Source organism: Artemia sp. Qi Xiang Cuo, chromosome 13 (genome assembly GCF_049724085.1).
Source record: "Artemia sp. Qi Xiang Cuo chromosome 13, ASM4972408v1, whole genome shotgun sequence".
Lineage (NCBI taxonomy): Eukaryota > Metazoa > Arthropoda > Branchiopoda > Anostraca > Artemiidae > Artemia > Artemia sp. Qi Xiang Cuo.
In genome coordinates this window covers 21,153,025-21,165,766 of record NC_142806.1, presented here as the reverse complement: position 1 = coordinate 21,165,766, position 12,742 = coordinate 21,153,025, and the positions used below count along the sequence as shown (strand labels likewise).

At 36.3% G+C, this 12,742-nt stretch overlaps 1 protein-coding gene across 1 annotated transcript in view; it reads left to right on the top strand.

The window, feature by feature from the left end:
* Positions 1 to 9,718, top strand: part of LOC148945063 (homeobox protein araucan-like) — a 39,857-nt gene extending 30,139 nt beyond the window's left edge. The window contains exons 4-7 of the mRNA XM_089098846.1: positions 1,611 to 1,770; positions 4,113 to 4,290; positions 6,326 to 6,836; positions 9,301 to 9,718. Coding sequence (XP_088954972.1) covers positions 1,611 to 1,770; positions 4,113 to 4,290; positions 6,326 to 6,836; positions 9,301 to 9,367 — 916 coding nt within the window. The 3' untranslated portion in view covers positions 9,368 to 9,718. The remainder of the gene's footprint in view (positions 1 to 1,610; positions 1,771 to 4,112; positions 4,291 to 6,325; positions 6,837 to 9,300) is intronic.
* The last annotated feature ends 3,024 nt before the right edge of the window (positions 9,719 to 12,742 follow it).

The following is a 12,742-nucleotide window of genomic DNA, read 5'->3' as shown; positions in this document are numbered from 1 at the left end:
GGAACGGTTGAAAAAATAGCTAAATGTTGATATTTCAGAAAGGGAGTAGTTCACGGACCCAAAGTCTCAATCTTCCCCTGAACACACCCTGTCGCCGTCTCTGTGTACCAGGAATTGCCTCAGGGCTCTTGCGGGGATTAAAACTATGAGCACCGAAAAATGGTTTTGATACAGGTCTGATCCTTTGGGATGGATCAAGAAATCTCTCCCGGAAGGGAAGGGGATTGTAAATACCATAAAAGCGCGAGTCCGGTCCACAGTTTGTCTGAGAGGTGATAAATACCTCAGTCTAAGGTTCAACAATTTCTAAAATATACACAAAAGCAAGGGATTTATCTTTGAAAGAAGGTCGACATGGGAGATTTAAGTTATCTAGCCGGATGCTTCAATATAAAAAGTATAACGTATGAAATATTTGCAGTGCCTGGTAACGAAGGGCACTGCATTGACAATTTGAAAAGAAGAGATGAATATACAACACCTACTCAGAGGGAGGGGATCTTTGAAATATCACGCTTTTTTCAATTTTCTACTGCATTTTCATAAAAGTCTAGCGTTTTTTCTTGTCTTGAAGTATCCCCCCTGAAAAATTGGCCTCCCTTGAAATAAACTCTTGTGCAAGTGCATGGGTGCAATTTCTTAAAATTAATCTCTTTGCATTAGAAGCAATGTATTTTAAGGATATTTCAAACATTCCTGAAAGTTATTGATACATAAAAACACCATTTCCGCTTGTTTTTCAGGTAAGGGGGGAAGGAAGGCTAGAAAAACTTTTGTTCCTTTTTTCAACAGATTGTTTACGTTTAGGTACATGTGTTATGAAGTTTTTACCTTAAGTAAATAGTCAAATTGAAAAAATGGTTAGTATTCAAGGGCCAAATAATATTTATAATTTTTTCATTTATAATTTTATATATTTTTTTTAAATCTTCATTTTTAGGGAACGTCCTTGTGAACGCTCAAAGCTAAGAGTCAATCAACTGCCTTGACTCTAAAATCTAAATAATGGACATAATAAATTCTACTACTGAGAAGTTCATACTGTATTTTCTTCCTAGGAAAAAACTGGGTCTATTTAATAGGGTGGATGAACTAAATTGATTTAAATGCTCGTATCGTGTAACATTGGGGGACTTCTAGTATTAAGCTTAAATCACATTGTTAGTTTACCCTTATAAGACGCATTTTAAGAAATAAGCATCACTGACGTCAAACCGGAGTGGGTTGCGCCCCTAGATTTTGAAAAATGTCTTTTTTGGTACTTTCATCGAAAAATGCCTTTTTTTTGTATTTTCATTGGAGGAACTGAAAACCAAAAACAAAACAAAATTCTCCTTCTAGATTTGAATAAGCATTTGAGTGATTTGACGCCGCTGATTTGCATGATGTAACCCTCTGTTTTAGAACCGCGAACAAGTTGAAATTTTGTCGTGGGACATATTTAGAGGAACCGGAACTCGTTCAAAAGTTACATCAACCATAGAAAGATGGGTTTTGACATTTGTAACTTGAGACGGGTTTGAGTTGCAATCCAAGTGGATTAACTTGGGTTGTTGACAAAATCTTTTTCGGGTCGCTTTTTTGACACAATTATTATTTGTCTACACCAGGTATGGCGCCGGGTATGATTTAGCTGCAAGACGGAAGAATGCAACCAGGGAATCCACGGCTACACTCAAAGCATGGCTAACAGAACACAAGAAAAACCCATACCCTACGAAGGGAGAGAAGATTATGTTAGCGATCATTACCAAGATGACGCTTACACAGGTAACATTTTGCAATCAAACCTTAAAATTCCCAGCATTCTAAATTAAAGAAAGAACGCTACTGTCTGGTAGATACGCTACTAGACTGCAAGAATTTACTAAACTATACTGCTAGATTTATTTTCAAATCTACTAGAATTTATTTTGTATTTTGACTGTATGATAGTTTTTAACGTTGTGAAAAGGGTTCAGAGTTTACACGATCTGTTTACCCCAACCCTACCCCGTGGAAGCTAAGCGACAAAAGGGACTTTCAGTCGTTTAATCAAATACTTTATATTACTAAACTCGAAAAGTGGTTAAAAGTACGTTGAGAAATCTGGGGTAATTTCGATTCCCAGCAAACAAATATTTGTATGTTTTCCAGAGTTTTAAGTTAATTTCTTAAGGCATGTATCGGTCGTGTATGGTTTTGCTCTTTTTTGGTACAGACTCTTTTGTATTGTTTTCTAAATAGGGCATATTCTGCCCACAAAAAGAATGTACATTAATTATATCACTTAAAATAATTTTATTTGGGGTATATAATATTCTAACTTCCAAGAACTTGCCTCAAAATCCAGAACTTCCAAGATTCTCCAAAAATAACTCAAAACTTCGGCTGAAAATTTCGTATTACTTTGAAGAAATGGACACTTTCTAGACAAATAATTAGATTTTTTCAAACATTTATTCTCTACTGGAAAATATCTTAAAATATTGCCTTCTCTTGGAAAAATGTATTTATGACGATTCTGGAAATTTCTATATAGCTTTAAACTGGGTCTTTGGTTACCTAAAAGTAAAGAAAACCAAAATCCAGGTTTGGGAAGACACGGTTGTATACAATATTGATGATGAATATGCTTTCTAGAGCTTAACACTTGCTTACTAGAATTTTACTTTCAGGAATTTTAGCGGTTAACAATTATTGTTTTTACAAACTTGGCCAAATATAGGGCAAAGAAAACATTTATCACATTCAAGCATTCAATACAGTAGAATATTTTGCACAAGCAATTTGGCTGAATCCAGTGGAAGAACTAATTCTAATCCAAAGAGCTTGCAAACACACTCACACATTTATACCCGGATAGATATGAACATACACACGTACACAACCACAAAACACGCGCAACACACACATATGTACACAGGCTCAATACACACACAGAAACATACACACACACACACACACAAATCGCATACGCATATCCACGAACACACACATCCGCACAGATATGCACACACACACATACGCATACAAAGAAAAAAAGAATGAAGATATTGCTTTCTCTTCGGAATCTAGGTGGTATTAACCTCCTGACTCCCCCCCCCCCCCGACTGACTCCCCTGGCCATCAGGACTAATGTAAAAAAAAATGCAAGTTCTAAAGGCAACATCGTCAGTAATTGCCTTCTTAACGCACAATTAACGCTTATTAACGCATACTCTCTCTCTCTCTCTCTCTACACACACACTCACACGACAGAGAGAGAGAGAGAGATAGTGAGAGAGAGAGAGAGAGAGTGAGAGAGAGAGAGAGAGAGAGAGAGAGAGAGTGAGAGAGAGAGAGAGAGAGTGAGAGAGAGAGAGAGACGCATGCACACACACACAAAAGGAGAAAAAAAACGTGAAGATAATCCCTGCATTCAAAATAGCTTTTTGTAAATAATTGCAATTAGGCTACTTCAATAAGTGCTTTTGAACGCAAGTCAATAATTGCAATTGCCTATTGAATGCTCAAAATTATCAAGTCGACTGTAATAAGCTTATTGAGCGCGGAGATGACATATTTCTTCTTTGAACTTTGACTGCAAATAGTTTGATTTTTTTTAGATTTAACTCCAATTCAAACCAATTCTAGACATCAGCACAGGTCTCAACATGAAATGTAGAGGGGGGGGGATAATTTATCTTTCAAAAGCAAGGGGGGGCAATTTTGTTGTTGTTTCGTTTTTGTTTCTATTGAAAACAGCAAAACGTGGTATTTTCAATGAAAATAAGTCAAAAATGGTATCCTATCTATAAATCTATGGGTTAGAGGAATAGGCCCCTTCTAACTGACACCCCTGGACACTAGAACCAACGTGTCGAAACAATTCGAGTTGCAAATTCAGAACAAAGATCATCCTCTCCATACAAAAAGATAATGGAGAGCGACGCTAACTTTTATGCTTTGCAGCATATTAACACCTTCTTTGGTATTCTAGTCAACATTATGATTAACCCATGTTTTTGTTGGGACGGTTCTTTCTCCGATTTCCAGACAGTAATTTCCGAAGGATTTCTCTTATAACTCCAATGCATTATCTACGAGGAATGTTCCACGAGAAGTTTATTTTGCAATTGTTTTGATTTAAGGTCTCAACTTGGTTTGCTAATGCTCGAAGACGATTGAAAAAGGAAAATAAAATGACCTGGGAACCGAAAAATAGAACTGATGATGATGATGACATTCATTCTGATGATGAAGGGAAAGACGGAAAAGAGCATATAGACGTTTCAAGTGATAATAATCAGGGTGAAAGTGACTGTAATGGTAAGAGATATTGATAGCTAGTGTTTTTTCTCACGGACGTTGTTTATTTCGTAACTGATGAACCGCACATGAAGGTTTGTTATCAAACTTCTCAACAATGAGAGGTTCATGATTTTTTCCTAATTGTGGCATATTTCTTTTACTCGTTTAAGACACAATTGGAAATTTAGTATTAGATGATATTCATTATTATGTATTCCGTATTTGGAATAAATTTATTTCCAAATAATAATTTTTTTTTGAGGTCGTAACGTTTTAATAAGAAGAAGGCTGTATTATAAACAGGATCCCATCGTTTGTATTGATCAGGATAACTTTCAGACACATTTTTCATGGGAGGGGGACAGAGACCGTAAAAATATTATTCATGATAACTCCAACCAGCGTTCACAGTATAACTTGCAGTATGGTGTGGATTAGACATGCACTAGGCTAATATTTTCAGGCCTATCATATGCATCAGGGCTATATCCAGTTTTTTTGTTCGGGAAGGGGTGGGTATTTTTTCACGGGGGTTTAAAAATCATTAAAAATTAATTTATATACATTTTTGTTACGTTTTTACCGGTCGGAAAGAAATTGGGGGGATTGAAACACCCCCCATCCTAGATACGGCCTTGATTATAAGCATCTACTATTTTCTTTTTAAGAGATATCCGGTCTAATCAGCAGAAAAGGGTAGTGGAATAAAATCCCACCATTGCAAACTGGCATTGAATTCTTTCAGAGATGGTTTCAGCTTTCTTTGATTTTGGGAGGGAGGTTGCGTAATGGATTGGAAAGGGGGGCGGAGCTTGAGTCACCCTAAAACTTTGGACCCTCTAGATACTAAAAATAAATTTTTCGGGTGTGTTTTCACTGAGTACGCTTTTTCATAATTTTTACTAAAATAGAATGAAAAAACAGACAAAATTTGCCCCCTCTGGATGTTGAAGAAGGATTTTGTCCTCTTCCCCCTAAATTTTTATGAACTAACGGCATTGGGCCAGGACCGCCATAAAATCTTATTTTTATTTTATTTTGGATAAAATTCCTTTTTGACGCTTGCTTAATGAATTTCGTATTCTAGGAGAAGCTGAGCCTTCCTGGCCCTTTTTTCAAACGGCACTCCTATCAACTTCATTTGATATTTTGATAAAATAGTGTATTTGTAAGGTTCATTCCTGTAGTATTTTTTTTTTTGCAGAGTCATTATGACTATTAAGGCGCTGTATCTTCTAATTAACTGCAGTTAGATGAATTTTTAAGCTAATGGAAGCAATTAATCGCAGATTTGTGACTACATGGGCTATTATTATACGAAGCTATTTTTTACAAAGACTATATGAAATCATTATTTTATTATTGTTGAAATTATGGATCAAGAGTCATTGAAACATGAATTGTGAATTATGGAAACCTGTATGAAGTTATTGTTTAAGTAAAACCAAGTTTGATCTAAACCTTTCTTCCTAACTTATTTTTAGCCTTTTAACATTTCTTTTAAATTCTGGCTAATTTTTCTATTTTTACTTTTTTAATGGTATGATTTTCCTATCATGGTGTTCCAGTATTTTAAGTGTTTTATTTTTGTTGAATTTTCGACTGTGAAAACGTTTGCCTGAAAATTTGCCTGAAACTTTTCCCAACTGCAAAGAAAGCACCTTGCGCCTTAATTATTTTAGTTCATACATCTCAATGTTTTATTTTTATTCTTTTTAGTATTTGGGAAATATTTTTGGAGACAAAGTAAATCTTTTGAATTTTATCCCACTGACTCATTCTATTCATGAAGAAATGCAGATTATAAAACCCCTTACCGAGGCCAAGCCTACTTCTCCCTCAATTAGCAAAAAACTATAGCTACTTGCATATAATAAATGTCGCACCTGTAGTTCTTTTTTTTTTTATTTCTGAAGATTAGATTCTCCAAGTAACCAAAGTTAAACAAAACTGTTTAACAAGCACCAATACGCCAGAGCTGGTGAATTGGTACCCACCAGTAAAAGAAGTATACATCTTATATCTCTTGTTTAAATATTTTATTTTTCTCTAGATGATGGATCCGACAAGGGAGACTCAGAAGAAGATATTGAAAGCGTTTCATGTCAGATACCATCAGGTCCAAGTGGTGTTGCGAGCATTCTCGGAAAAGACCAGTCCTTAGACGAACACTCAAAGCCAAAAATTTGGTCTCTAGCAGATACAGCAGCGTGTAAGACCCCACCCCCATCTGCCCCTGGACCTATGTACAACAATCACTGGATGAACAACGGAGGATCTAAGCTGGCAGGATTTAAGCCCTATAATCGATACCCCAGTCTAGTTGGGTATTCAAATGGCTATCAGAATGGCTCATATGAAACTGCTTCAGAAACACCACCACAAACACCTCCTAATATGAGAGTGAATGCCAATTCCGGAATGTTGCAATATAATGGACTTAATCAAAAATACCCAATTCCTACCGATCTTAGTGCAATGAAATCAAATCAAATAGCAAATCCGATTAAGGATCAAACAAGTGATGGTATAGCTACTAGTCCCTTCCAGCAGATGTACAAAACGTAAGTCTTATTTGATATCACTTTTATGCAAGTTTTTAAAATATAAATGGAGCTGTTTCACAACTTCTTTGCGATATTTCCTCAAGCAACATGAGGAATAAATCAGACATTTGAACTTCCGCGCTAAAAGCGTAACAACGCGGAATTTGTTCGTATTGCGTCGTTTACAAGCAGGTCTAGTAAGACTTCCATGCCAAGATGCATATCTGGCCCTGCATTTGCTTAGGCATGGAAGTCCAGTCGACATGATAAATATAGTGACTAAAAGAAGCTGCGTGATTGGCAGAAGTTGACCTAGACTCTAGATGTGGATGGTTATCTGTAGCTGTTGCAGTCAAGGATCGAATCATACACATAGACGAGAACTGCCTGGATATTGATGATACAAACAAAACTTCTAAAAACTCATAACAAATTTGTTTGTTTTCATTTTTGTTACGTTTTTACGAGTCGGACAAACATTTTGGGGTAGGGGTGTGTTCAAACCTCCTAACCCCCCTGGATACGGCCTCGAAAGCCCTTTCCCTGAATACGCCGCTTTCCGTGTAGATACAATGGTATAATCCTCAGTTTTGTGAAATTTAGTGTTTTTTTGGTACTTGTGCATTATAACTAAACCAGCGCTATAGACTGTACAAGGAAACCAGACATGAAACCCGTCAAACGGTTATTTGTAAGAGGTAAATGGATTACAAAGCGTGGTTTCTCATTGAGTTTACAATATTTAAACGATTGTTTTTGGGGGTTTAGGGGGGAAGGTACCTAGGTTAGGTTATGTATTTAATATATACCATGCTTTACCCCCACCCCGAATATGCAAATATATAGCCCAGACTTGTTTCTAAATCATTATATTTCCATCCTATTTTACTTTATTTCATTAGCATTAACCAAACTTGACTTCTATCGTGTATAGCGCTGGGTTAGTTATAATGCCCAAATACCGTTTTTTTTGTATCGATACGTGGGATGTCGATAAGTTTTAGTGTTGAATCGATATCTATTCGTTTGTTCGAGTAAGATTTGGTTATGAACTAAATAAAGGTTAATATCCTACATCATTTCAAAATAAGCCCAAATAGTTAGCTCTGGTACCATCATTTCTAATTTTTTTTTGTCGGGGCCGTGGGTCAAGCTTGAAAAACTCTTGAAGCTGGGGAGTGAGCTGGATCGACATTGTCTGGACTGCCTTAGTACGGCTATGGCCCCACTGACATCCTATTTAAATACTCCCTTAAGTGACATAAATACGCATGTAGAACCATAAATCATTATCTCTTGTTTTTGTCTTTTCAAACATGTCAGTTATAAAGATTTCTGTCAACCTTAGGCCTGTCTGAACAGTTTTATCTAATCACATAAGCTTTGGTTTGTTTAATTTAGTAATAGGGGATATGATTACTTGTTATCGTCTATTTACAATCTAGTCAAAGTATCATCTTTTCTTGTGTGACAGTTTCTCGATGATAATTTCAAGAATAATTATTAATCCTTATTTGTTGTTCAGATTGTCAGCCTTTCGCTCCTGTCTGTTTGGAATCATATTTTTTCTTAAGAATTTTAATATCGTAAATAAATTTGACGACAATTTTACTGAAATTGAAGATTTTTCGATTTTATAAAGCGAAGATTCTTAGGGAGTTTTGATTTAGTTGTTGTTTTCAGCTTAGACAGTAATAAAACACATGGTAGATTTTTGTGTTGAAAAAATAAATTACGCTAGGGCTAATTTATAATTAGTACAATAATTCAAATAATTATAATTTAGTAAAGTTTATTTTAAATAATAACAATTTTCGCCTTTAAATAATTAAATTTTTCGCTTCCTTCCCCCCGAGTACAAAAATGGAAGTCGCCTTTCAGCCCTCGATCAAGCAAAACTTCCCCTTAAAGTTTCAAGTTGATCTTCCAGCTGTGTGACGAAATACGATATACTTCCTAAAACTACAAATCTAGAAATTCCCATTTACTTACAGAAAAGATCCCCCCGTTTAACCGAATACTTTATTTATCTACACGTGTATTTTAGTACAATGTAAATGTTTGAACTACGAATCCAGATTTTTACCCCAAATTACAATTTATAAATCAAAATTTATGTCAATTATGTCCTATAAAAACCAAATTAGCAAACTACATACCATCAGTATTTCAGGTTTTCTTAAAATCGTTTAAAAGCGCCTGAGCAACCAGCTCATACGATTTGCAACTCATGTCGAGGCTTTGTCTACTCTCCCTCAGCCGGGGTACATCTTGGTGGGCGTTGGTGCTTATTCTGACACGTGTAGTACACACCCAAGCCGTGGCTGTACGTATTATAATAGTAAACTTAGCTACAAGCATGGCAGACTTTAGTTTATACAGTGCGCCACGTGTATACTGTCTGGGATACCCGACTTTTGAAAGTGGGCAGTCCCTCGTCTATAGTTTGTAAAATAAATCTTTTTACTACGTTTTTTTTCAGGTTACAGCAAAATCATCAAAGCACGATGGGAGCACCTGCACTTTCAGGTTATCTTTCTTCAGCTTAATTCGCCATTTAGAACTAGTTCGATTCTCAAAGCTAGTGGTCAAGATGACATCAAGCTTAAGAGAGGTCGATTGTTATTCCAAGTCTGTGATACCTTTAATGAGGGAAAATTTTGTTCTTGTTTTTTGAAGTTGAAAAATGAAGTTTTTTTTGGGAGCCTATTTTGTTGTTTTTGATGGTACACTGTATTCTCTGATTAAATCAAAACCATGATGTCACACTGTGCCAAAAACGTGACGTCAGTATGTAATTTTGTTCTGGACCATTGCGTTTTTTTCAAGTTTTTGCGATTTTGTTTTAGTGATCGCTTTGTATATATTGTAATGCGAAATAATATAACCTGTTAATCACTCTAAAATCTTATTTGCTCATAAGTAAGCTTTTTTCTTTACAGGAACTTTCCCTGTTTTTTCTTACAGGGACAGGGTACTAGGCAAGGACGGAGCTGGGAAATTTTGTAAAGGGGCAATATTTTAACAAATATTTGTAATAGTTATAAATTAAGGATCTTTAAACGAGTTAATAGGTAGTAACATCTCCACTAAATTGAAAATGACGTGGTCTTAAATGGATGTGAGGTCAAGATGGTGGGATGAGATACACAAGAAACCACCTCTCGATGTGAACTTTTATTTATTATTTTTATAGGGTCTCATTGCTCCCTAGCCCCTCTCTGGCAGTCTTCTGAGGGATAGTGCCTTCAAACTCCACATACTTTCTGGGGGATAGTACCTTCAATCCAATGTTAAAAGATTCACAAATTTAGTCAAGTAAAAAATAGCAAGAATTTTTTTCTTCAAAATTTAGTTTTAAAGCTTGTTTACATTGCTGACATTGATGGAGTGTCATCAGGCTTGCGTTTATACGAAATCTGCGACTTTTAAAAATTAACTGCCAATTGCTTTCATGTAGGTCTTTTTGTAGCCTTTGTAGCTTTTCGAGTCTCCCCTTTCTGCAGGGGGTGCCAATTCACAAAATGTAGGAGGGGGAATAAGGATATTTTCAATTTTAAAATGAAGATACAAAAAGTAATCTTTTAACATCTAGGGGGGGGGGTATTTAGGCTTTTTGTTTTTTTCAATAAAAATACGAAAAAAAATAGTTTTTGAAATCTGGGGGGGGGCAGGGGCTCCCCGATGGGGGTGAGGAGGGCGCGCCGCCCCTCCAGCGGTTTTGGCATCCAGTAAAATTTTCGCCGAAGGGGAAAATTTTGGCAGAAATTTTGTAAAATTTTGTAAAATTCTGCAGAAAATTCGGCATAAATCAGGTAGCGATTCGGTAAAATTTACGAATTTGATTTAAGATATTACATTTAAGTCATTCTAAAACTAAACTCTTCTCTCGAAAACAGAAGCCATTTAAACGCGTCATTCCCCTAACGTTTCTTAGAACATTCGATTATGATAGGAACTGGTCTTAGAATCCTTTTAACTCTAATTCTTTTCAGTAGAAATAAGGATTTTAGATTATTGCCTATTAGATTTATATTGTTCAATGTCCGAGGGGCTATGTGCTAGCCTGTTTGGTGTAACCCAGAGGTACGGGCATAAAGCCAGAGGCAGTTTCAGAGGAAATTGATGGGAGCGAACTTACTCAGGACTAATCCACACCTACGCTTAAGAACGTACAAGAAATTGATTTGAGTGGTAGGGGGGGGGATTTGAGAAAGGACCCAGCAGTAGACGAGTTAAATGGCAAATGTGATAGTTTGCTGAAAAATTGTAAATGTCTTAACTTTTTGGGCGAAGGCGAAAGGTCCAGAAGACCCGACCTCATATCGAACAGTCTGTCTTAGACCCTGTAGATACCGAGATTTACTTCAGAAGCGGCTGTTTCACAATTTAAAGCAAAGTTTTCTCAACGGAACAGGCGTGTACGATATGCTTTCAGAACTGTCCATCTTTCTTGACATCTTGAGATTCTTACGAATTTCCCCATTGTTTCTTATATACTTCCATTGTCGTGTTATTTTATTAAGCGGGGGGGAGGGATTCTGATTATTTGTCTTCAGCTGAGGTTTCCAGGTATCATGAAGATTCACAGACTGTCCCTAGAGTCAGTGCGAGATGTAGGGAGTCACTATGGAACCACGGAAGGTGCGAATAATAAAGACAAATGAATTTTAAGGATCCTGGAGGGCTAAGAAGACTGATGAGTACTGATTCAAGGGGAGAAGTTATGGGCAATGGAACCCTATAGGTTTTGTCATGCAAGGATATTATTCTATTTTTTTATTGCAACAACTAGTATAATTTAAAACTTGTCTCAGGTATACCCCTCTTCCTCACAGGGATGGGGAGATCTGGGATCTGTTCCTTCAATTTGGAAGCTCAAAATTTTTATGATTATATTCTACTTTCTTGCATTTCCTACATTTTAGGATTTCTAGAAATTGTCCCTTCCCTAATTTCTGGTCCTGCCCCTCCCCCCACTTGTTAATTTGCACAATTAATTGGTGAATGACATTATTCCAAACCTCGATTTTTCTCCTGCTCTTTAGTAATCTACCTTTCGCAATTTAGCGCACCCTTTGGATTACTCCAGCTACTCTGTCTAAGGATGGTTATGGGAACGAAGCTTCCCAGAGGGATATTTCCAGAATTATTTTTTTGTTTAGGATTTATAAAATAATAAGATATTTAGGGAAATACTTATCTGGCCAAAATTGGTTATTTTTTCGTTTTTCTCTCCTGTAGGGAGAAAGTTTCAAATTACATATTTGATATGCACAAGGCGTCAAGGTGTAAAATATTGTTTTACACCTTCCTCGAGTCATATGGCATATTTGTGGATTCTTTGGACTAGTGTCAAGTTACAAGATAGTAGAAAAACCTCTGCGAGAACAAATTGAACCCATAACTAAGAACAAATCAGTAGAGACATAAATTGAATATAATGTGGACACCATTTCTCGGCAGATTGATTTCATGTAATCAACTAAAAAAGTTCTAAAACGATTCATGTAATATATTTACAGAAGTAATTTTTGCAGCCGAAAGATGCGTATTAGGTGAAGCATAGACCATGACTTCATTTTATCTTCATACATGACAAAATATATGGTGCTAAACCGCTAAAAACTTAAAGTCTAATATGTCACCTTTCAACACATCACCTAGATTTTCCCCGAGAGTTGGGTCTGTTGAACTTTCGTTTAAAGGAATCAAGAGACGGACCTCCTGGGATAACATCCTTCGGGAGACCATTCGAAATGGAGGTGCAGCGTCGTGTGAAGTTGTTTCAAAGTGCCCAGTGTGGGATCTCTTCTTTTGTAAGTTAATCAGACCTTATTGCAGGGTTGCCGGCCGATGAAAAAGATCACTAGATTTTAGTGATTTTGTGGTTGATCTACGAATTTTCTTCAATAATGCAGTGA